At 38.8% G+C, this 26881-nt stretch overlaps 1 protein-coding gene across 1 annotated transcript in view; it reads left to right on the top strand.

The window, feature by feature from the left end:
• Positions 1–26881, top strand: part of PCSK5 (proprotein convertase subtilisin/kexin type 5) — a 308999-nt gene that overhangs the window by 209903 nt on the left and 72215 nt on the right. The window contains 13 exon segments of the mRNA XM_038401751.2: positions 5539–5551; positions 5553–5676; positions 13556–13699; positions 15924–16026; positions 16898–16950; positions 16953–16999; positions 17001–17020; positions 17022–17089; positions 18595–18679; positions 21375–21472; positions 21936–22065; positions 22995–23053; positions 23056–23109. Coding sequence (XP_038257679.1) covers positions 5539–5551; positions 5553–5676; positions 13556–13699; positions 15924–16026; positions 16898–16950; positions 16953–16999; positions 17001–17020; positions 17022–17089; positions 18595–18679; positions 21375–21472; positions 21936–22065; positions 22995–23053; positions 23056–23109 — 998 coding nt within the window.

Genomic DNA, 26881 nt, shown 5'->3' with positions numbered 1-26881 from the left:
TTGACCTACTTGATGTACTGCCTTGTGCCTGTCTCCCCCATCAGCTTTCCTATCCCCACTTGTGCCTGAAACAAGTCTATATTATGGTGCTATGTTCATTCATGGACCTACACCAGGGGCTGCTGAAGATTTTCAGCTAATTAGATAGAAAAGTGTGTTTTTTTAAACAACAACCATGAACACAAATAATATCTGGTGCAGCAGGTGGAACCTCAAGTCCTGACACATCTGGTCCAATGAAGATGGACCATTGCATGCTGGTACTTGTAGAATCTGTGGGCAAGTTCTCTATATCAAAGATGAGGGTGGCTGTAGTCAGACCTCTTTCCTTCAATATAGTTATATCTTTCCCTGTTGTGCATGCAACCATCCTATGCGCAGAGCTGGCATGCTCACATTTCAGATCAAACTGTGCTTGAGTTCCATTTTGCCTCATAAATTAGCTTTAATGAGTAAATGTAAGAGATGAATGTCTGGAGGTAAGTTCTATGGAAAACAATGCCTTTACAGAGGGAAGATATAATCATCTACTTTCTTATGGAAAATCCCTTTAACTTAACAGCTATAGATGAGAAGGCTTGCAGAGTGCCTATCAGCTCCCAGACCATTTCTTAGGAGGATTTGTTTTCTTAGAATATCAGGGTTGGAAGGGACCTCAGGAGATCATCTAGTCCAACTCCCTGCTCAAAGCAGGACCAATCCCCAATTTTTGCCCCAGATCCCTAAATGGTCCCCTCAAGGATTGAACTCACAACCCTGGGTTTAGCAGGCCAATGCACAAACCACTGAACTATCCCTCCCCCAAATGTGTTAGGTTTTCTTTGTTTTGGCTTGTAAATCCACTGTGCTGGAGGGAATGTGTATTCCTGTTTCTTCATACTGTAATGCCAGTGGGTGGTAGGAACTGGTTGACTGCTTTGATTAAGCTGGTTCCGACTGTCTGGAGTTCCTCAACAGTTATTTCTCCCACCTGACAGGCAGTTGCTGGAGCCTCTGTGTAGAACAGCTGTTCAAAGGAGTTTACCCAAACATCTGCAGGTGCAAAGCTCAAGAAGGGACTCTGCAATGTTCAAAATACTAGTTCAGCTTAAGTCTTATCCCCCATTAGCCCAGCATGCAGGGACCACTTATATGTCAAGTTGCTAATTTAGGAGGGCTGGAGCACATCATAAACAAAGAGCTCTGCAGTAGAGGACAAATCGTCCCCAGCCTCCAACTGCCCTCATCCCCACTGATCAATCATTTGGGAGTGTGTACATTTCCTGACTCTTGAAACTGAATTTGGTACGTAGTGTATGGTTGTCACATCACATGCAGCTGGAACGTCAAGGATTAAAAAGGACCAGAGTAATACAAATCTATATTTATACATTTATCTTTTTTGTTTGTCTTGTCATGATATCTGAATGTGGTGGTACTCACAAAAGTCTAGCCCCCAGATCCATCTTATGTTATAGACAGGAGGGGGTTTCAGTTTGCAAACTCAAATCAACTATGACTTGCTGTTTTTCTCTTTGGATTGTTAGGTTTCAGTGTTTTTATTGTTGTTTGTTTTTTGCATTTATCAGTTGTAAGCCGTTTACTAAAAATCTAAACTATTTTCATCCTTGTAGATCTTGTAGATGTAACAGTGAGGGGCTAATCATATGTTCCCAGTTGTGGAATGTGATTGAAAGTGGATACCCACCTGCCTCTATTTCTAAAATTTAATTACAGATGACTATTTCTGTTTCTAATTATGCTGTTAAATGGAAAGGAGATATAATTGTTAGTGGTGAGGGTGATAAAAGAGAGACCTGCACATTTAAACAAGATGATCTCGTTTTCAGGAAATAATTATTTGAGTATACTTTCTACTTATATATGTGTGTGTGTTTGTGTGAATATATATTCACATACACACCTACATATATGTGTATTATATAATTTCTCAAAGAGACCCATTCTTTTTCAACTTTAAATTAATTTCGTACTGGACATGTTATTTTTCAACACATAGATGTTCCATCTCTTAGTACAGGAAGTCAGGACCGCCATTTCCAGCCTATCTTGGCCATATTGGTATCACTAAGGTTCACATGGGTACTTAGGCAACTGGTCCCACTTTATATTAAAATTACATTAATAAATAGTTTATAAAGGGTTCATGAATGATTAGTTAATGTTAGACATATGTTACAGGCACAAGTAGAGGTGTTATAGTGGTTATAAGCACATCTATAATTGTTGTACATGGCTATAAGCCACCCATTGAACTATTGGTCTCTGCAATAATCCATAACAGTTGATTAGTCATTCATTGACACACCTATTAATCACTTACTAATTCTTTGTAAACTATTAATAAATATACCCTTAGTATGAAGTAAATGAATCCACCTGACACATGAAAAGTATGAGCTGGGTTTTAGTGACTCAGTCATGTTCCTATTATGCCTCTGGCATTTAGGCCAGTGATGAAGCTCCTCCACTCTGGTCTGTTTCTGGCAAGTCTTTCAATAGTTTCCCAGTTGTGCCCAGGTTTTTCAGTTCGGCTTCTACAGCTCTTTGCCATGTTGTTTCGGGTACCGAAAAGTGATTGTGGTTTAGATAAGAGTAAAATCTAATCGCATTTTAAATACCACGTTTTGGATAGAATTTAGATAAGCAAACAATATGAAGACCAAACATCTGAGGTGACTGAAAATGTAATTGCCACTGATCTGAGGACAAGGTTGAAAAGTAGATTATAACCTCCTCTAAACACAAATACTGTGGAAAATCTTGTACTAGTCCTTGGTAAAAATAGGCAGTAAATATCAGTTACATGTCTCTGTGAAATGTATGTGACTTAAATCCCAATAAATATTGAATTTTTTAATAATGACATGGTATTTATATAATGCAATGTAAATTAGTTGCCATAACAGTAGAGAGGACTGTTGCTGACCTGACTGACTGACACGCTGTTTAAAAATAATATACTGTGGTAGTATGAGTTGTTTACTGAGTTACTGTAAAAAATCAGCACAATATTGCATGGCAACTGTATTAAGTCTGTTAAAAACAAACTTTTGCAATCTTTTAAATTGAGCCTACCCAGTATGTGTGTGTGGAATGATACCTGGATAGGTAATCTGGATCACTGCAGTACATGGTGTATGCTATATTAGCAAACATTTGTTTGCAAAATCTGCTGTACTCAAATAACTAAATTGATAATCACACAGAATGGGCCAAATACTCTGCTAATACAAATTCTGTGACATCAGTGGAATTGCACTAAGAAAAAATCCGACTCAGTCAAGAATGAGAATGTAGTTTTATTTTAAAATATATATTCTTCATTGAATGTTATCAGATATTCAGACACAAATTAGTATGACAGAAGGATAAAAGTTACACAGACGAGTCCTGCAAGCTCCCTGTGCACATGGTTTCTTTTAAACTCCAAGGAAGTTAGGGAAATGGAGGCCTTTCAAGATTAGGACCTATCTCTGTGGAATGAGTGAGGTTCTCAAGAGGAAAGATGGTCTCTGTGTGTGCCTGGAACATCTTTTAACAGTACTTTGCACAAAGTAACAGCGCTAGAATTGTATGCAGCTTTCACAGTTTTTGCACACTATATGCACAACTTTTTTTAAAAAAGACGCTGAAATACACTTAAAAAAAGAAAAACCTACTATACAAATGTCTAAAAAAACCAAACAAACCAAGCAAACTGTGCAATCACTTGATCTTTCTTGTAGTTTCTAAGAGAAAATTGTGGTAAATCCATTGAATCAACAATGGTTCTATGCCAGTAGTCAGCTAGTGTACAAATCTAATTTTATGAAATATACTTAAGCACAGATGTGAGCCATGGAATCTCCATACATAAAGAGTGTGAATAAAAATATATAGCTAAACACAGTATTTGTGAATCTGGCTGTATGTGTGTGTTTCCAGGAAAGGGAGAGAGAAATCTGAAATTGTATATATTCATAAGAACATAAGAATGGCCATACTGGGTCAGACCAAAGGTCCATCCAGCTCAGTATCCTGTCTACCGACAGTGGCCAATGCCAGGTGCCCCAGAGGAGTGAACCAAACAGGCAATGATCTAGTGATCTCTCTCCTGCCAGCCATCTCCCCCCTCTGACAAACAGAGGCTAGGGACACCATTCCTTATCCATCCTGGCTAACAGCCATTAATGGACTTAACCTCCATGAGTTTATCCAGTTCTCTTTTAAACCCTGTTATAGAACTAGCCTTCACAACCTCCTCAGGCAAGGAGTTCCACAGGTTGACTGTGTGCTGAGTGAATAAGAACTTCCTTTTATTTGTTTTAAACTTGCTACCCATTAATTTCATTTAGTGGGCCCCTAATTCTTATATTATGGAACAAGTAAATAACTTTTCCTTATTCACTTTCTCCACGCCACTCATGATTTTATATACCTCTATCATAACCCCCCTTAGTCTCCTCTTTCCCAAGCTGAAAAGTCCTAGCCTCTTTAATCTCTCCTCATATGGGACCCGTTCCAAACCTCTAATCATTTTAGTTGCCCTTTTCTGAACCTTTTCTAAAACCTTTCAAAGCTGAACTGTACCATTTCTGAGACAGTAGTCTCTACTTCAGTGAATCTCTCATCAATAGCTTTGGGGCACCAGGCAACATGCTGTTAACATTGAACAAAAATGCATGCTCTCTTGTGTCTTTTCAAAATCTCATTAATAAATTCCAGTTTTAGGCAATAAAATCTTGGGCCAGTCCTCCCTGCTGATCAGCATCAGATTGCAGACTCTAAACTGGGTCCCCTCTACTAAAATGCACTGTATTTCAGACCCAAGCTCCAACTCTTCACCCAAGCCCTGAGTAATGACGTTACTATAAAACTGTTAGTAAGATGAAATCATCATATGCCAATTAGTCTCTGCATTCAAGCAAAACTAGACTCTGTCAAACTTTTGGATATAGCAGTACTTAAATCATTTGAAGTTTGATACACCAACATCTCAGTTACCTTTGTTTTGTTCACAAGCATCATGAGCACGGAATCTCTCCTGGCCCCAGCTGTTCATGTTGTATTGCTCACCTAGTATTGCTTATTTTCTTAACCCCTGTTCAGTATTTCAATCCAAAACTGGAAAAAAGAAAACTTTCCACTTAAAAAATGATGTTTGTATCTGGGTCATGCTTTTAGAACAAAGGAAATGTAGTTGTGTTCAGTGTGTACTTTTTCAGGATGTGAATTTTATTAAACTGCACTGGCAGTTTTAATTTGAAGTGAATAAACTTTCATTCTCTCCTGCATTATATAAAGCAACAACATACAGAAGAACCATTCCCCCTCCCCCATTGACTTGTTATATACAAAATGGTCCCATCAGATATGTTTGAAATAAGTGCTGCAAAACCATGGTGATAAGTTCCGTATAAGTGCTTAGATTAGATACATTAATTAGTTTAAATATATTTCATTTGTGAGTGGGCACACATGAGGGTTGAGGATCAATGATGAAGACAAGGGTTTATTTTCTTGTTCTTCAGTATATACTTTATTGCTTTATTCTAGGTTATTTGATCATTTCCACAGAAGGTTTTAAACACTGGGAGTTCATGACTACTCATTGCTGGGGAGAAAAAGCAGCAGGTGACTGGAAGTTGGAGATTCATGATACCCCATCTCAGCTGAGAAGCTTCAAGTCTCCAGGTATGAATCCATCCTTTAGTTAGGCTCAGTGGTTCAGAAGAATACGTTCAGTTGCATGTCATACTTGGTCTAAGTTCTACCCTCATTTACACTTGAGCAGACCCACTGATTTCAATGGGATTGCAGAGAATGAGGGCAGAATTTGACTCCCATCTATTTGTTGTGCTTCACTTCCACACTTTTATTACTTGTCTTCTGAGACCCGTAGCTCCTTCTTACCATGAACCTACTTCTGGTTTGTGTGGAAAAGAATGGCAACAATGCAGTGTTCTTGGGGACAAACTACCACCTCCCCACCATGTGAAACTTGCCATCTCAAGGTATAAGTTGTACTTCACAGCTAGACCAACACCAGGCTTGTGAGTTTTGGCAGCCAAGAGTCGGTGTTTGAAAATACAAAGGGATTTAGAGATAATTTTCAGAAGAAGAAGCCCAAGATTGGTATGTGCAGTTGCATGCCTGCATTTTTAAGGCAGTTAACATAATGGCATGTACAAACTGGTAAAGGCTACCTTTTGAGCTCCCCAGATTCTGGACCACCTTCGCATTCAGGCTGATCAAGGCCACTCCCCTTGTTGTGGCTGATAAAACTGCTAGCAATCTCTGTCCACACACTTTCTCCAATCCACGCTCATTACACCAGCCACAAGGAGGGAAGTGGCCTTGATCAGTTCTCTACCACTGGAGAATCTACACACACACACACACACACAAAACCATATTGGGGTGAGCCTCCCATAGCCAGCTACACCTGCTTTGAGATTGCTTTGTGCTGCCATACACAAGACAAAGTGTCCCAGACCTTTTATTCTCCCGCTTTTGAATCCTATTCTTGGTTAGATATGTTTTAGCCTCAGAAGATATCCTGCTTATAATTCCTGGTGCACACATAGGTCCCAATATGTGGTCTGATCTTACACTAGTATATACAAAAATTTCAATACAGATAGAACAACTAAATAGAGATTTAGGTTAGAATTTCAGAGGGGCCCAAGAGAACTAGATGCCAATCCCCATTGACTTGCAATGTGAGATGAGTATCTTAAGTATTCTGAAAAAAAATCTCAGCCCTAAGCCTCATTTTCAAAAGATATTCTACAAACAAAAAATACCACCACTATTAATTAATATAGAGTAGAATGCTTCCCTTGATATCTCACATCAAAATAAATGAGATGCCCTCAAATCAGTTGTCTGAGGGCATTTAATTTCTGTCAAGATTTATTTCAATAAAAATATTGAGGAAGAAAAATTACATCAGCAAGAAATCTATACTAAAAGGTTCACTCAAGAGTTGGAGTACAAAGAATGTATTGAAAATTATGTAACAGTAAAGCTAAATTAACACTTATAGTGTGATTGAAAGCATTGAGAATCAATTCAGTAAACAATATTGCAATAAAGGTGGAAAATCTGAGTGATGACTAGCCTGTGACCTTTAAAAAATGTATACAAATTCAGGATTAATGCTCTAAAATCTGATCTGGGTCACCATAAAATTACCACTAGGCATGTTGGTTTATAATTCTATAAAGACAACAAAATATATTACCCTTCAGAAAAATAAGTCCACTCATAAGCCATTCAAGATTTTTTAAAAATTGATTTACCTAAAATCAATCCTAAATTGCAAGAATAAGACATGTCTGATACTCAAGACAAAATATATGAAGCCATACAAATATATTCTTGAGAGTTTAACACGGAATTTTGTTTTTAAGCAATTAAAATACACTTTTTTCTGAATTAGAAAATATATAATAACACTCAAAAATCTAAACTACTTTCACCAAATGTGATAACTGTATCACCAGTACACAGGAAAAGGATAAAGATTTTTTGGCTAAGTACTAGCTACCAGACTTGAAAAGTATACGTTTAAAGTTTATTTTGTAAAAAAGTTTGTGGCTGATAACATAAGAAACATATTAAATATCTCCAAATTCAGCCTGGTCAGAAAGTCCCATTAGTAGTTTTGTTATCAGATGTAGAGATGGCCTTTTGTCCTGTGGACTAGAACAATGTTGTTTTTTCCTCTCTTGGTTGAAATTGGATTTGTCTTAAGATACTTAAATTGGATTAATACACGTTCTTCGAGTGCTTTGCTCATGTCAGTTCCAATGAGGTGTGCACGCACTGCGTGCATGGCAGCTAGAAGGGTTTTCCCCTGGCAGCATCCATTAGGTTGGCCTGGGTGTCCCCTGGAGTCACGCCTTTATGGCGCTCAATATAGGGCCATGCCGACCCGCCACCTCCTCAGTTCCTTCTTACCATCTGTGACGGTTAGCCTGCAAGTGCAACTCCCCTAGTTTCTTAACTTCTTCATGTAAATAGTTCATATAAAGTGTATAGTTTGTATCAGTATTAGTTTTAGATAGGCTTTAGTGGGGGGTGCACCCTTTGAACTCAGAACCGGGGCATGCCTTGGTCCCCAGAGTTTAAACCCTGCATAGACTGTGGCAAGCATTTGCCAAAAAGTGACCCTCGCACTTCCTGCCTGAAGTGTCCAGGTGAAGGATTTACACTACTACCCAGCAGGCCAGAGATGATGCAGCCTTTGGAGGAGCGGTGCTACAGTCAGCGAACCTTTGAGCTCCGACCACACTTCCAAAATTTAGGCTTGGTAACCACCTAATTGGAATGGACATGAGCAAGCACTCAGTGAAGAAAAAATGGTTACTCAAAAGTGAGTGTCTGAAGCTATGCTCCTAAATCAATACTAGAAGCCTAAATAAACAGTCCGATTTTCAACATTGCTGCACAGCAAGAAACTTTATGTTAAAGTCAATGGAAACTGCTGGGTGTGCAGTATAATGGAAAATCAGGCAGTCTATTTATTTAAGTGCTAAATAAGAATTTAGAAGACCAACTTTAGGCACCCAGTTTTGAAGTGCTTGGCTACAGCATTCTAGAGGTCTGGAGAGAAATACAGTCTTCTTCAGTTTTTCAGTCATCACTCAGCTATGTCTGGTCTGATTATCTTCTCACACCAGTTTTCACTGGTATCATTCCATTGGCTTCAATGGAGTTCCTCCTTCATCAGGTTATTAAAAAGGAAGCCCATAAAGTCAATGGTCGGCAACTTCATCAATATTTAATGTTACCAAATTTATTCTTGGGGTAGCTAGAGGCCTGCCTGGCTCCAAGAAATTGGTTAGACCACCTTGCAACAGCACCCTATGGATCATCCCGCAGCCAAGTACAGCAAAGAGCAATGCATTCCAACCACCTCCCTCCCTCTCTTCCATGGCATGCTCCCTATGCTAGAGCCTGAGCAAGGGCTGGCATAGAACCACTTTGATAGTTTTCCACCAGCTCCTTACAGAGGGGCTATTCCCCAGAGTCCATTTACAGCCCCGTTATGCTACCAGGGCAGTGTAAAAGGGACAAGCTAAAGAGAGGATTGAGTTCCACCAAATTTTATTCAGGACTTTTGTAAGTTCAAATACTCTTTAAGGGCATGTGCCTACAAACTCTAGCTTGAATGAGGAGTCCTGTTGATTTCAATACTTTATACTGTATGAACTACAGCACAATTAGTGGTTAATCATATGGAGCTAGATCTTCAAGTGGTGTAAATTGGCAGAACTCTACCGATTTCAGTCAAGCAATGAGGATTTTACAGCTGGTGAGGCTCTAGCTCATGTAGTGCAAAGAAATTGTAAATCCAGTAGACTTGCCCAGCTGAGGATTCTCTGGCAGCTGGCACAGAGCTATCTTAGCCGTCTCCTCCAATGCCCGGCTGTAGAAGTCCACAGCTGGTATATCAGCCCATGGGGCCACAGTTAGCCAGAATAGTTTAAAGAAGTCCTGAGGCTGCTCTAAACTGTCAGGAATCAGGCCAATGGGAAATCATCTCCCATATCTTCAGATGCACCCAATGGTTATGGGGCACAGCTGAGAATCTGGACCTGGAGAAGTGATTCGTCACTGCCTTGAACCTTGTGTAATCATTTACACCTCTGCAAGATGGGTGTATGACACCACCAGACCCGAATATCAATGTTAGACACCGACTCTGCATTCATATGCATGCAAGTGGACAACACAGGGATCCAGGACAGTGGAGAATTCAGGCCCTGGTTCTTTTTGTCCTCTTTAGCATCATCTACTTTCAGCATCCAGAGTAGTACTTGCCTCATAATGGAAACCGTCCAATAGCATTCCTGTTCAGAAAAGATTTGCTAATGCCTGGCATATGTTATCCAAGGAAAAACTCAGATGTTTGGAATGTTTGAATTTGTCCTGGCAGTGATAGATCAGTGGGCAGAGTGTGAGGTAAGCAAAGGTGCATGAGTACAATCTATAATAGTTACCCAGTTTATCACCATAGTCTGAAATAGATCACACTGCTATCACCACCATATGTGTTTTGTATTTCTGCATGTCTTTAAATATTTGTTTAGCTATCAACAAGTTTTATAATTAAGAACTGCAGTTTTCCTGTCTCAAAATGTGAACAAATGGCCAACCCATGTAATGACAGGTTTCAGAGTAGCAGCCATGTTAGTCTGTATTCGCAAAAAGAAAAGGAGTACTTGTGGCACCTTAGAGACTAACAAATTTTTATTTGAGCATAAGCTTTCGTGAGCTACAGCTCACTTCATCGGATGCATTTCCGATGAAGTGAGCTGTAGCTCACGAAAGCTTATGCTCAAATAAATTTGTTAGTCTCTAAGGTGCCACAAGTACTCCTTTTCTTTTTGCGAACCCATGTAATGTTTCTGATGTCATCAGACCTAGCATTGGGCAAGGTATTGTCACATCTACTAGCCATAAAGAAAAGCAGCATCCAGTTTATTAAAAAACAATGTATGTTATTTCTGCATTTAATTCAGCAGAATTAATGGGGCAAAGTGCAGACATATACTGTCTATGAAACACTGTGGTATACTGTTTCTTCTACACATACAACTGGGGATCTCTTGTTATGTACTAAATATAAGGAGGGAAAGGGACTGTGCTAGCCAGACTAAATGGTGGAATCAGCCAAAAAGATATGTTGGCTCAAGTGTATATGGTTTGTATATTGTTATAAAAGTGTGTGTGTGTCTGTGTGTGTGTATTTTCATTGTAGAAATTTAACCTGCCTTGAGGCAGACTTCATTTATGTGCTGGCGAGTTCCATGGATTTTCTCACTCTTTATCAACTGAACTATTCTTTAAAAGGAAACTACTCCCATGGTAATGCCCGCATTACTCTCCCCTCCACTTGTTTACTTAAGAAACACATTTAAGCCCAGTCCTGTAAATAGATGTGCTCATGCCAGACCACCCATCATGCAAAGTCCAAGTACGGTAGCTTCAGTAGGACTCAGTCTTTAAGGCCAGAAGGACCACATGATCATCTAGTCTGACCTTCTGAAGATGCAGGCCACAGAACCTCACTACCACTCCTATAACAGGCCCAAAATTTTCTGGCTGTTACTAAGTCCTCAAATTTTGATTTAAACACTTCAAGTTACAGACAATCCACCATTCACTGTAGATCAAACCAACAATTCACCTGTGCTCATGTCGCAGATGAAGGTGAAAAAACACATGGTCTATGCCAATCTGACCTTGGGAGAAAAAATCCTTCCAGACTCCATGCATGGGCAGCAAAAATAACTGGGTATTTCTGGTGGGGTGCTGGAGAAATTGGTTCTTGGACCAATATTTGTGTCAATGATCTGGAAAAAATATAAAATCATTGTTTATAAAGTTTGCAGGTGATACAAAGATTGGTGAAGAATTAAATGATGAGGGCATGGCAGTCTGGATCTGTTAGTAAAACACATTATTGACTGCATCCAGTTTATTATAGCCAAATTCAAGGTCATACATCTTAAAACATAGGCCATAATTACAGGATGGGGGACTGGAAAACTGTGGCTCTGACAAGGATTTAGGGATAAGCGCCTAGAGACATGCTGTGGCTAAATGGGGCAATGTGATCCTGGGGTATATAACCAGAGATTAAAGGTGTTTGATCTAAAGAAGGTTATGGGGCCACTTCAGCATGATCGTGTACAGGGAGATGATATCTGCTACTACAGGGCTCTTTAATCTAGTAGACAAAAGCATGTGTCTGGGAGGTGAAGCTAGAAAAATTCATACTGGAAATAAGGTGCACATTTTATATACTAGTAGGGTAATTTACCATTAGAACAGCCTAACAAGAGATGTAAGTTCTCCATCACTTGAAGTCTTTAAATCAAGGCTGGATGTCTTTCTAAAAGATATGTTTTAGCTCAACCACAAGTTGTTGGGCTCAATGCAAGAATTAAGCTACTCCTGTGTGATGGAATAGGTTAGACTTAAGGACCATGGCCTTCTGGCCTTATAATCAAGAGAGGACAAAATAATGTCAGATAAGAGTAGGATTTCTATCAAATTGGCAATACTGGGTTGACTGAGACAGGTGGTATTTCACAACAGCCTTTAGTCTGAAAATAGAAAAGGAGTACTTGTGGCACCTTAGAGACTAACAATTTATTAGAGCTGTAGCTCACGAAAGCTTATGCTCTAATAAATTTGTTAGTCTCTAAGGTGCCACAAGTACTCCTTTTTGTTTTTGCGAATACAGACTAACACGGCTGCTACTCTGAAACTAGTCTGAAAATATAACAGTTGAAAAGAAAATGGGTGATCACCTCCCATCAGCAGTCACCTTAGGAAAACCTCTGCTTCTTTTTGCTTAAAATTGTAGGTGCTGAATGTAAAATCAGAGAGGTAATAGGGCATATAATTTGGGTACCTCACTAGCAGATAGCAACAAAATTGGGAGAATACAGAAAGATAATTAGGATTTAGTAAAGTTAATGGAACTGAACTTCCATAGTTTTAAAAATACACAGGCAAAGGAAAATATTATAGCCCACAAAACGAATTGTGGAGAGCAATTAATATAAAGGAGGGGGTAAACTTATTGAATTTTACCATACATGTAGTATGAGTGATCTTCCTAAAGAAAGGTTAATTTGGTTTAAACTTCTGAAAAAAAGTTGCTCCGGGGAAGAACAATTAGACAAAAGAACAGCCCACCACAAAACATAGCTGCAGGACTCCTTCAAATATTCACTGCTGACCTATTTCAGTCCCAAGCCTTCAATGATGACAGACTAACAATTATGCTGACTTGGGCTAAGTTGTATAATGGTTTTTTAATGTGAGCAAATACACTCAAGGGAGCAGTGTGGACAACTTATTTTCCATATTTTAATTTTATAGTATGGGTTTTCACTGATGGTGTTGTTTTCAGAGGATTTCATGGAACTTTTACTACAGAGTTTTTGATAAGTTAGAAGAGTTTTTCTTCCCTTAGTGTGCATTAGTAGACCTTCATTAAAGCCAGTAGGAGTTACTCATTGGGTATTATAAGAAATCAACCCCCTTAATAAACTGCATTCCATCAATTGTGCAACTAATTAATTGACAGATTAAGAATAATAAAAAATAAAAGTTGGTTTACTAGTGTTCTGAAGGAAAGTGAAATCTGGGATGAAAACTTGCCTTATTGAAGTCCGTATGAGTTTTCCATTGATTTCAGGGTCAGGATTTCACCCCTTATTTGAAAATGTTGTATGTTTTTTTATTGAAGCAAGCATGGAGTATTTTAAGTAGGCTTTTATTAGAATTGGAAAAGGTTGATGGGGTGGAAGATCTGATGTATGAAAACTGATTAGAAAGGTGAGCTGGTTTGGATTTATACTGAAGCTAAAACTGCATTCTCTCGTCTCACTATGTCCTGCACGAGGACACAGAGATAAAGCAAGGCTCAAACTCAGTCATATTCATTCACAAGTGCACATGATCAGGAATCAAAATCCACATGAGAGAGAGAAAGAGAGGATTGTAAGTCATTTCTAAGATTATGCTTTAAATATTTGACTGCTAGGCAAATTGAAAGAATGGTCCTTAGTTCTTTATGGGACATCCATCCAGCCTTACTCGCCAAGAAACGATTTTCCCAAAGTGGAACGAGTGCGCTCCAGTCCAGTCGAGGACCCTACAGAGGACTATGGGACAGATGACTATGCAGGTGAGTTGGAGTCTACATCTCGAGGAATCATTCATTTACTGTATCTCATGTATAACAGAGTTGAAGACTAATTTGGCCCACTGTATGTGCCATTGTACTGTCAGAACGTCACTGCCTAGCCACCTTAAGTGTTTGATGTTCACCACCTTCTCTATATACTTCCTCCTTCTGTCTATTTGCATTCCTAATTAGAGGCTAAGATCTTGGAGGCAGGGAACTGTGCCTTTTTTTTTTTTTCTTCTTTTTTTTGTTTGGAAGCCACTTAGCACATGTGGGTGCTTTTGGAAACAAATAATAAACAACAACAATAACCAAGCAGTTGAATAAAAATATCCACAGTTACTTTGATCTGCCTTTCCCTTTCTCTGGATTGAAGAGGAAATGTGTATTTGTGTTTATCAAACTTCTTTTCATAAGTTAGAATTGTAATAAATATAAATATGCAAGCTTTATAATAATTACATGCAGGAAAAAGAACTTTCTAAGATCAAAGCATGATGCCAACCAAAGCTCTAGTAAAAGGCTTTGCATTGAGGTTTTTTCCATGAGGAATGGGAGTGGTGAGACTTCACTTAAGAGTTTTGCTTAAGAGCCGAGTCATGTGACTTGTTATTTAAAGTTGCAATAAATCTTTTTAATTCTGATTTTTTTTTAAGCATGGCAAGTACATATTGTATATTCATAATGAATATACATGGCGAAGAATTCCCAGCAGTATATATGAACAGGTGTTCGGGATGGTATCATCTACATTGTGTCAGGAGAGACAATCTCTTTCAACTGAGCTCTATCAGAAATTGTCCATTGTCTTCATCGAATCTTTATTATAACTAGTCTTTCTGGCATCAGTCAGATAGCGTCAGAGCAAGAAGCAACAAGTCAGTGGGGCTGGCCTGTTTCGGTATGACATTATTATTCCAACATGTCTAGAACGTTCTGAAAGCACTTAGGCCCATTATGTGTGAAAAGGAACTTTTGAAGGCCAGTTGCTTGGTAATATTTGTTGGATGATTCTGGATCAATATCTCCCTATCTAAAGGTAGAGTGCCAGCCCCAAGATTGACAGCATTTATTACTGAGAACTTTTCCATTCTCCACTCACTCTTGAACCTCTCTTTATTTTGGAAGGTGATTGAGCCACTCTAGAATCACCTGGACAGACTGAGATTTTACTTTTTTTTTTTTTCCCTATTCTGGCTCAGGCATCAACATGGCATGGAGATGGGCTTGGCACATGATGGTTATTGAGCAGCTTTCCATAATGATAATGTTTAAGCAGTTTTGATGGTATTAGTTTTAAACACCAAACCACTGTATACATTCACATTGCCAGGGTGGACTACAAACTCTGCCTTCCCAAAGTGTAAATACAGATGTACAAAATAAACACTGACAAAAGACTCAAACAGAACCGCTTCAGCTGCTGATATAGAGAGAAAATACACTGAAATCTAGTCCATTATCTTGCCTACACATTCCAAAAATTACATCCAAAATTCCTCCATGAGCCATACAGCCAAGTGACCTCATCTGCTCTCTAACCTATGAAGCCACTGGAAGATCCCATTATTCATTAATATATATCCTTTTTCAGCTCCCCCTGGTTCTAAGATACCACACCATTATTTAGTCATCATCTACCCACATCCTCTCCTGGAATTATGAAGAAACTGCACACAAGATAGTGGTCATTACTAGCATTAGTTGCTATCCAGTAAGAGGCTGTTGAATATGAGGTCAGGGTTAAGGTTACTTGGAGAATCTTAACTATCAATTCCCCAACTTTCAGAGGTAAAGTTCATATTAAAAATATTGTAACGATACTGTGAACAACAGAGCCCAGTACTCTTTATTTATTATTACAACAATCTGCTAGTGATAGCCTGCCAAATACTGTTGCTCCCAATCTTAGATTTATTGGGCACACAGAGCTATTTATGATAAATGATGTTTTTAGTCTTTGTTAAGGGACTCAGGGACCTTTGGGCATCAGTGATGAAAAATGTAAATGATTTTTTTTATTATGAAAGCAATCTGTTTGACTCACAAATAGTATCTGATAAGTCTGTGTTAGATGTGCTAGCTTCACTGTAGCTAGTCACTGAGTCCATATAGGGAACTAGAGTAATTATACTCTGCATTATAGTAATATTTTGTAAGGACCCAGAGTAGGAAATGCAGATGTGTCATTTCTCCCCTCCTTTGATTTTTGGATTTATTAAAGGTCCATGCAATGTAGAATGCAGTAAAGTAGGGTGTGATGGGCCAGGACCAGACCACTGTACGGATTGTCTACACTATTACTACAAATCTAAAAACAACACCCGGTAAGAAAGAACAAATAAATCTTTATATATTATCCCTTGTTCTATTTTTTATCTTAACATCTCCCTCCTTTTCCCTTTTCTACGGGCTATGGAATAATTTCTCTTACCTTTAGTTTATTTTACAAATAAAACAGGAGTTAGAGAAAGTCCTACTAATTTGAATGTAATATACATCCTTCAAACACCATTTCTGATTATTCAGCCATCCTCTGATTATTTTTTTTAACAAAATGAACATAAAACAAATTAGAACCAGTATAGCTAGTACATAGCATCAGTCACTGGGCTTAGGTAAGCTTGGGGCAGATGTAAATGGTTAAAAATGAAACTGTTGATTGTCTGATGAGGGATTGCCCAGTGACCCAGATGCTGCAGGGAAGAAAGTGAATGGATGCAATGCTTGTGAGATTACCTTTTGTTAAATTCTCTGATAGAAAGGAGAAGCAGTGATGCTGAGCAAGGTGGTTGTTTTATACTTGTGGACCTATAGGGCAGTGGTCTCCAAACTTTTGAGGGTTGTGCCCCTCTACTCCTATCTGCGTCTCCCCGCCTCTTCCAGGGCCAGGGTGGATGGGAACGGGATAATGGGGGCTGAGGCTGGGGTCGCAGTTGCAGGTGGGTCTGGGGTGGGGGGGGGCGGAAGCCGGAGATGCGGCTGCACACAGGACCAGAGCAGAACTGGGGGCGGCGAGATGCTGGGTGGTGCTCCCTCCCTGCCCTCTGTAGAGGCTGGCCCACCCTCCACCCCCACCCCCCAAAGGTTCCTCTGTGCTCCCTAGGTGGGGCGCACCACATAGTATGGGGACCTCTGCTATAGGGTGGTGGGTTTACATCAGTGATGACTCTGCCTTTTCTTCACTACACAATGCAGGATCTGTGTTCCAAACTGCCCACCCGGTCACTACAATGCAGACAAGAAACGCTGTAAAAATGCTCACCCAATTGTGAAACCTGTGTTGGAAGCCACAGTGACCCAATGCCTGAGCTGTAAATCGGTACTATCTCAATGAAGAATCCAATAGCTGTATTACCAGCTGCCCAGATGGATTTTACCTTGACAAGAGTCAGTATTTTCTCCTGCTTATTTCTTTGGGCTTCCAATATTTGGGCTGGGGTTGTTTGGGGGGAGGTCAGGAGATAGTTTTTAAGATTAAAAGTGTATTTTGATACATTTGTCTCTTTTCTAAATCTCATTCCTTTTATGAAATTGTTGGGAACCAATCCTGATCAAGTGTCTCTTCCAAAACTAAACTGGATTCTGCCTAAGAGTATTAGCTCTTGAAAATCATGCTTAGCGGGTACTTGACAAAATCTTCCCTTTCTCGTTCTGATTAGGAGTGGAGGTAGCGGAGCACATGCTGGCCCACTACAATAGTAGATCCACTATGGTGGGGGGAACATGTGGAAGAATGCATCTTCTTGCTGCTCCAGAAGGAGCCGCATGTGCTGATCTCCAGCACATATTAAACATTACTTCCTAAACCTGGGACACCATGTCTTCCCTGGTAAACAGTGGGCATGTGAGAGCCAGAAGGGCATGCTGCTCAGCTGCTACATTGGTGTGCTAGGAGGTAGAGGCTCTGTCCTCAACTCTTAACACAGCTGCACAAAATGGGTAAAATTTGGCAGACAATTTAATATCTTCAGTAAGCAATGATGCAATAGCGTAACGTACCTGCCATGTGGGAGCATCGGCTATGGATGACCATGCAGAGTCCCCAAGTCTTAATTCCAGCCTAGACCATGATCATATAAAATATTTAATCCCAGAGATGTAGGCACATACTTAAAGATAATTATGTGCTTAAGAGCTTTGCTGAACTGGGGCCAGTGTCTCCTGCCTGCAGTACTGTGAACCGTTTACTCATAACCAGGGATAGCAGGGGCAGATATTAGCTTCATATTCTTTCATTTTCACTTTTAAAAAGAACAAAGTAGTATTTTTGCTTTCTACTACAATGTCTCCTCTTCCTGATCAAGACGCAGAATAAAAGAGAATGTGGAGTTAGATTGGATTCTCACAGCCCTTTTCAGGTAGAAAGTTGGTGTCATAATACAGAGCCTCTAGGATAAGAAGTATAAATGGGTGAGAAACATAGCCACTTAGGTCTTATAGCTGCGGTAAAGGAAATCTGTTAGGGGAGGAGGGCACAGTAAATATGTTGCTTAGGTTTACTAGATCGCCTTTGCATGAGCAATTTATGTAGAAACTCTTATTTGCATGAATTTAGTATTTTCCTATTATTTTGAAAGATTGCATGAGTCAGTAATAAAAACACAGTTAATTTAAACAAGTGTTTTCATATAAGTGTTTTTACAATCTCAAAGCATATTATTTTTCAAAGGAATAGGATGTTATTTTTAAATACTTAGAAATAATTGAAAGCATTTGATAAGAGAAGGTCACTATATAAGTAGCACTTCAGCTATTTAATTTTATTCTTGCTTTCTATTTCCATTCCTTGTGCCAAGGTAGAAAAGCAATAAACAATGGAATATATCCATATAATTTTATTTAAACATGATTGACCAGGGTTTTCTGGGCTGTTTTTCTTTTTTCCTTTGCAGATAAGTTTGCTTGCCGGAAATGCAGTGAGAACTGTAAGACATGTGCTGAATCCCAAAGCTGCACAGAATGCAGACATGGCCTAAGGTACAGTTATGATGGATTTCACTGCACACAATAGCCAAAGAGACTCCTGAGTCTATGGACATATATCAAAGAGACGTACATTATATTACTATTTAACCTTGACTGGGCCTCCATTTTTGTGTTCTATTGCTGTTTGTGCTGTAATTTAATACTTTCTTGTGCCATCATAAGCCATCTTGGCTAACAATGAATTTTAAAAAATGTTTAACAGCAGGCAAAATGAAAGTTGTAGCCATGTAAAAGCTGTGTTCTTCACTTTTTTGACCTACAGTGTGGCAGTCAAGGATTATTTTAGAAGTGGAACTGGTGAATTGTATTAATCTTTCTGATTCATTCCTGTGTTAGTTAGAACTATTTCCTTATCTGTACTGTGTCTCTTCATACATCCAATCATTCACTTATCTTACGTACCTCAGGCTCAATTCCATTATGATATGGTTATGCCCATATATTAAACAGCAGTAGGTATTTTTCCTTGGTAGGAGGACGTAATCACTTCTGAAACTGATAGGTGAAATCCATAGAGCAGCAGCAGCACACATGTTTACTTCCGTGTAATGAGTGCCCTTTTGATCCAAGCGGAGAGGGTCAACTATCCCTATAGCATTGTAAGGGATTGTATGCTGGCTTTATGCCACACAAAAATTGAGGTCAAAATCTCTATCTGAGCCTTGTTTAGAATAAGGATGATCCTTGATTGTTTTAGTATTGGACATGTGCTTTGTGTCAAAATAGATTAGTCTTTGAGTTAGTGTAAGCTGACCATTAGAATTAGTTTCCTTAAATGTCTGTGCCTAATTTATTTTTCACATGGTATAGCCACTTCTCACTCTCTATATACCCATGGTGCATTTAGATTTTTCAACCACCTGCATTGTTCTGTCCCCAATGATGTAGTTTATCACTCACTATGATGTGGTTTATCACCTTCCTTCTAGAGAAGGCTTGATCTGAGGGAAGGAAGGCATCAGATCAAACCAAGACCCCAGCACATTGAAACCCTCTGTAAAATGCGGGTGATATTTACTTCCCTCACAGGCGTGCTGTGAGGCTATTGGTAAATTCTTAGCTGTAGAGCATGTTGAGATCTTCTAATGGAAGGTGCTATGGAAGTGTAGAGTATTATTAATTTGTGTAACTACACCCTCTTATTCCAGGCCTGTGAACAGTTGTGGGGGAAAATGTGAAAATCTTGAGGATGATTTCAGGAAGTTTTCCTAAGTTTTGCCTGTTATGTTTCTGACTAATTTTAATAGCCACACTTATACCTCCTCAAGTTGCTCTGGTGCTAGTCTCTTTAAAATGATACAAACTGGTGAACTCAGGCAGACATCTGCTTAGCAAAGCAAGAGTGTGGAGATGTTTCACAGCTATATCAGGCAGCCCAGTGGAAGAGCCAAGATTACAGGTTTGTAGGAGAGAGTATCTAACAGGTTTCCTGGAGCATAAAAGGTAGGCTTATTGAACTCACAACACACACCCTGCCAGGAAATATGTACAGCAGCTTTTAGCACCATGGAAAAAAGGAGCCAAGTGGTCAACTCAAAGAGTCAAGAGAATGCCAGTCTCACTATAGCTTAGGCAATGTGACCGGAAAGACCCTCTTCAAATGACCAAATAAAGAAGGAAGAAATCTCAAGAGAAAATTTTAAAGAGTACCTGGACTATAGTGTCTATTTGTTCTGTGGATAGCCATTCCAAAGACTAAAATTCATATTAAACATGGAACACAGGCTGCAAATTCTAGATTCAGATCAAGATTTCAGGCCCTCCCAAAGTTAATTGGATCCAAGGTTTTTGTTCAGCTGATTATGTGTTTAATCCTGCAAGGAGCCAAATGCCTTCAAGTTCCCACTGATTTCAGTGGGATCGGAAAGCTCTTAGCACCTCAAGGTATTGATCCTTTTAGTGATAGGGAAGTTAAACCAATAATTGAAACTACACTTTGAAATGAAGATTTCATTGATGTGAATGGGATGATGCAAAGTAGTGGTTTGCAAATACTATTTGGCTGGAGACAGCTTTCAGCAAGGACTTGTGGCGTGTCACAGTTTGGACTAAGGGAGTGGGGGGTGAATAGCAGTGCACGGCCATAGTGCTAGGCTGTAATTCCCCTGTGTGGATGCCAGCAGACATGAACTGAAGGGTCCCAGTTCACATGCAAACTCAGTACCTTTACAAAGGGAAATCCTCGTGCTGTAGTAAGTGGCACTCTTCACACTGAGTTGGTATTTGTTAGTATTTTAACATGGTATTAGGGGACACCACTGGTACCGTTGCATGTTTGTAAGTGTAGTGGTACTGACCCCAGACCAAGTTCCATTTCGTAATTACATTCTGCATACTTGAATTTTCTTTGCATTTTCCCTTAGATTTGGTGTTCTCTTCACTTCCTGTCCTATACTACTGTGTACTGTTTGCTACAAGTTGTGAAACTCCACCATAGATGTAGGTGCATGTGTGAAATGATTGATATTTAAGTTTGTAAAGAACTTGCAGTGAAAGAAGCTGTATAGGTGTACAGTAGGATACTATTATTTCACTGAACTTTTATTAACAGAATTTCAAAAGAGACCTACATTGCAGAATACTTTAGGTTTCTGAGTCTGATCATTGTCCTCCCTCCTTACCTTGCTGTAGCTGGTCAGTATTAATTTGTTTAATTTAAACAGTCTAATTTGTGCTTTTGCACTAGTTTATATGGATCCAGATGCGCTGTCCGCTGTGAAGAAGGAAAATATCACAATGGCAGGGAATGTGAACCATGTCACCGTTCCTGTACAACATGTGCAGGTACCTCAGTGACATTTGACTTCACTTAATCATTTTGTCCTTCGTGCAATATTACATCATGTTTCCAAATACAACATGATGATTGGCTTGTAAATGAAAGTTATGCCTTGGAGGTTCTTTAATACATCTCTGAGTAAAGTGGGCTTCTTCCTGTTGACATAAAAATATAAACATTCTAGCTGAAAAGTACACATACACTCACTAGCTATCTTTGCTTGTAATTCCTAGCTGTAGAAATAACAATTTTTTTTTCTCAGAAAAAAGTATGCCAGGATTACTTCTATATTTATCTTTTGTTGCTAGCTGATATCGTTTGCAGTACATGTAGGCAAGGTGTAAAGCAACGAGAATATATATGTCCAATAATCTATGAAGAGCAGATGTTTTGTTACAGTTAGAGATGCTGTCTGTTATCCAGGCTATACTGAGAATGTGTCACAATGTATTTTCTCTTGGCTTTAAGGCTCAGGAGCAGATGCTTGCATAAACTGCACAGAAGGTTATTTTATGGAGGATGGGAGATGTGTGCAGTCCTGTAGTGGTGGTTATTACCTTGACCACTCTCTTGAAAACGGATACAAAACCTGCAAAAGGTAAGATATAGTCTTCAAAGCCTACATTATATTTTTGGGTTTTTTTTAAAGCAAGTGTCTAATATTTGATATCATACATCTACTACTGTGTAAATTGGATAAATAATAGAATGTTATGACATTGCAGAACACATTACTGGGTGTTGAGAATAAGAAAATACACAGTATGCTAAGCAAACTATGGGAAGAAAGCAAGAATTGTTAACTTGATTGTAATTTACATATAAGGGCTTTTAAAATGGATTTCAGTGCATGTGTGTATGTGTTCTGCTTATTTAAATCAAGATTTTATTAAGAAACTTGAAATTACAGGCATAAAATATGATAAATAGTTAACAGATCTAGCAGAGGGGCTGTTCTTTTCCATTAAAGAAGCAATAGTAGCCATTTGCCAAGAGGTAAATTGCCATTCATATGGACCATTCAGTTCCTCAGCTATACACAACCAGCTATGGAGCAGAAATACTTGATGGTCCAGGCTTGGTAAGCTTTTGCTGAGTTTTATTTGAAAGGGACAGAGTTTTTTGCACATCTTTGTAAAGTACAATTCAGGCTCTTCTGAAGCTCTTATTTTTTGACTTTGGACAAACTCTCTTTGACGGGGGCAGCATTGGGAATTACCTTTTGTTACAGCTTTCCACAGAAATGCATAATACTCCTTTAATCTTCTATGACACGTTTTACTTTTCGATCCTTATCTCCCTGTGTAGTTTTGTCCAGTCTATGGATGCCTAATGTCTTTTATAAATGTGACTGGTTACTTCTACCTGCTGTACTTAGTTTCAAAATTTCAGAATCAAGTAGTTATCATTAAATAAAAGAATATGAATTATCTCAGTGACGAGAATTTAACTGAGACAATGTGATGGAAATTCTTGTTGTTGCTTAGTGGCAATTGTGATAACTTCTGGCTTTTGTTTTGTTTAAAGATGTGATGCCAGCTGCTTGGAATGCAGTGGTCAAGGAGACAAAAACTGTACAATTTGTCCAATGGCTATATCTTAGATACAGGGGTCTGTGTACTTGGAACAGTCTGTAAGGATGGTGAGTATTATTATTTTTCTCAAAAATATTCCTTTTGTTGGCATCAAAGTTAACTTAATAGTTCCATGTTTTGTGTTCGTTTGGCTTCTTGAAGTATTTTGGATCTCCTAAATGATTATTTCATTATATTTTCAGATTTATACATGGGGCAAATATAGAATATGGATTATTTTTGTTTCACAGACCCCATTCTTTATCTGAGCTTTAGCCCATGATTTCCACCTCATTTGTTTTGTAATGGGCATTTCCTTAGAAAGATTTTTCTTGTGGCTATCTTAATGTACTCTTAACTGAAAGATTCATCTGTGTCTGATTTGCCCTTCTAAACTGTAAAGATGTTGACAACTAATGTGATGTTAACTCTCAATAACCTTAATTGAATTATGTGAATGAATAGCAAGAGGAAATAGAGACCATTTTGAAAATATTGTACCATCTTCATAATGGAGATTTTGGCATTCTCTAAGCAATTTGTTGCATTTAATACAGCATTGCTCTAACTGCATATTATTAGCTTCATTACTATATTATTTAAAGCAACAAAGTGTGTTAACAGTTAAAGAGATAACAGGGTCCTTTTCCTGAAGGTGTTACTACCTAAGGTCATTGCAGGTACGGTCCAATTCAACAAGTGAGATCATTTCAGAACAGAAGATTAGTGTTACACACAGTGGGGCAAATATCTGACAAAGCAAATATAGTAAGAACTAATGATGATTCTGGGGCCTATTTAGCTCCCATTTAAGTCAAATTAGCATTCTACCATTGATTCAATGGAAGCAGGATTGGATCCATAGTGCTTCTTTGGACATTTATAGATCATGTTAGTCAGTTTACACTTTCAAGTCAGATAAAGCTAGTAGTAAAAGGAAAATTAAAGTCGTGTACTCACAGTAACCTCTTGCATATCAGCAATATGTTGCAATACCTGTTAGGTCTGGTACTCCTTCGGCTAAAATATGTCCTCATTATACCTGTGCAACCTCACTGACTACAATGAGTTTGCACAGATGGGCATCACTGAGGGCAGAATTTTGTTTCTTGTACTTTTCATGGATTGTTATTAATGTTGAGCTGAAAAAAAAAGGAGCTTAGGCAAAGTAAATTTCATTAGAAATACTCTTCTGCGTGAACAGGATTATACCAGCCTCTCACTTTCCATGACTGTTTCACACCATCCTTTTTGTGAAAAAATATTATGTACACACACAAGTGTGTGTGTCCACTATACAAATTAGAGTAGCTTCTGTGGATACAAAACAAAGTGGTACAAGACCAACATGCACAGAAATAACTAACTCATCATTTTATTGGCATATGGCTCAATCCTTCCAGAAGCTGAGAAGTCCGAGGAAGTACTGAGCACCCTCCACTCCCATTGAAGTCAGCAGGCATTGAGAAGGTGCTCATGCAAATGCTGTTATTTTTATTACAGTAGCCTAGGAGGACAAACACAGAAGTATAATGTTGCTTTAATTTTCAAAGAAGGAGGATCTCATATTACTGGCTGGGGATCAAGAAGCACTGATTGCTTGTCAGACTTACAAAAGGTTCAATTTCTGTTAGAATGTTTTATTCTCTTCTGTGATATGACTGTTGTATCCTTTGATTCATAATAACTCAGAAAAAATCCTTACTGTATTATCACTGTTTTCTAATATTCTTTTTCTAATCTTTTTTTTTCCTTTCACAATGGATACCAATCACTCCCTGTCGGACAACACAATATTTCTTCTTGAAAAAAAAATGTTGTTGACTGAAATTCCTTTTGATGGACCAAATTTCCTACTTGTTACCTGCTCCTGAATGGTCTCTTCCATCAAATCTGCCTGTCTGACCAATTTAAACCTTCCTCCGTTGTACACCATGCTCTTCAAATCTTCAACTTGCCCCCTCCCTCTATCACTGACCTCCGGAAGCAACGGAAAGAATCTTGGGCCGAGGGAGGATTCTGTATGCTAGTGAAAAAGAACAATCTGTGTCAAAGGAAAGTACTTCAGCAACTGTGTTGCAGAACATGTACGCACAAAGGGTGAACTGGTATCTCCCAGAATCCTCTTGCTCCTGTAGACTTATAGATTAATCCATATTATTAAAAAAAAGAAAAAAGAAAAAAAAAGCAAGCCACCTCTTTCTCTCTCTCTCTCCTCTTTGTCAGGGGAGACGGTGAACTGTTTGTTGGAACTTTAATGGAAAAACTACAACAAGCCTACCTTTCATAACTGGGTGTTTAGAGCTAAGCATCCGGGATCACAGTCGGTATTGTGTGACCAAAGCATTGATGCCAAATTAACATTAAAGTAATTATTTGATTTCCTGTCAACCTTAGGATTATCCCTGTTTTTGATGGTCATTTTTCTTCCTTTCCCTTTTTTTTTTCCTGCTTGTTTCCCCTCCAAGGTGTTTAAAGAGTGTTTCAAGAATACGAGACAAGTTTACATGGATTAAACAAAACAAAAACAAAAAATACTTGCATCAGTCTTTTTTGTGCTTATATATTAATAGTCACGGGGAACTTAAGAAAACCAGCTCTTGAGGGAATTAGAAACATCTTTATATGTGGGACTATGTTCTGCATCCTTTGTATCAGTATTAAAAATAAATTAAAAGTGATCAATTCCACACATATTTCTTACTTTCTGTCCTATGCTGTGTGCTGTTTTTTGCATCATGCAGTATTTACATACATTTTGCTTCTCCACCCCAGTTATATAGATCTGGTCATTAGACAGTTAGCTTGTTAATTGCTATTCTGGGATTTTAATTTCTTTCTTTAAATTGTCAAAGCTATTTGGAATAAAATGTAACATTCCAATAACACCTAAATTTTCACAAGGGCATTCTTCCTATTGTGAACAAATTGTCTTCACTACCCATCTAGTCTAGACACGATAAATTGACCCCCGAGTGATCTCCCATCAACTCCTGTAGTCCAGCGCCGCGAGAGGTGCAAGCAGAGTCAACGGGAGAGTGGCAGCAGTTGACTCACTGCAGTGGAGACACCAAAGTAAGTCGATCTTAAGTATGTCGACTTCAGCTACGTTATTCACGCCCCCCCACAGCGTAGACCAGGTCTTAGGTGTTGCTATTTGGAATAAAATGTAACATTCCAATAACACCTACGTTTTGACAAGGGCATTCTTCCTATTGTGACAAATTGTCTTCACTACCCATCAGATTGGCAGGCAGCAATCGATCCAGCAGGATCAATTTAGCGCGTCTAGTCTAGACACGATAAATTGACTCCCAAGTGATCTCCCATCAACTCCTGTAGTCCAGCGCCACGAGAGGTGCAGGCAGAGTCAACGGGAGAGTGGCAGCAGTTGACTCACTGCGGTGGAGACACCAAAGTAAGTCGATCTTAAGTATGTCAACTTCAGCTACGTTATTCACGCCCCCCCCCAGCGTAGACCAGGTCTTAGGTGTTGCTATTTGGAATCAAATGTAACATTCCAATAACACCTACATTTTGACAAGGGCATTCTTCCTATTGTGAAAAAATTCCAAAAGGACCTGGTCCTCTTATTTTTCATGAATGAAAGTATTTTGTAAACTCATGTCTGGAACACACAGGTAACTCTTAAGTAGTAGTTGTATAATCTTACCTTGTATTATAGCAAACAGGAGGCCCAATCCTGCAACATGTACTACTAGTCACAGTGCTAATACAGAGATTTCAGTGATACTACATCCAGAAGTAGGCGTTTACAGGACTGGGCCCTATAACTGGAAACTGATACACTGGGTCAAATTCAACCCTTGGATTGACTAC

Source organism: Dermochelys coriacea, chromosome 5 (assembly GCF_009764565.3).
Source record: "Dermochelys coriacea isolate rDerCor1 chromosome 5, rDerCor1.pri.v4, whole genome shotgun sequence".
Classification (NCBI taxonomy): Eukaryota; Metazoa; Chordata; order Testudines; family Dermochelyidae; genus Dermochelys; species Dermochelys coriacea.
The sequence above is the reverse complement of the archived record's forward strand: the minus strand, read 5'-3'. Positions and strand labels throughout refer to the sequence as shown.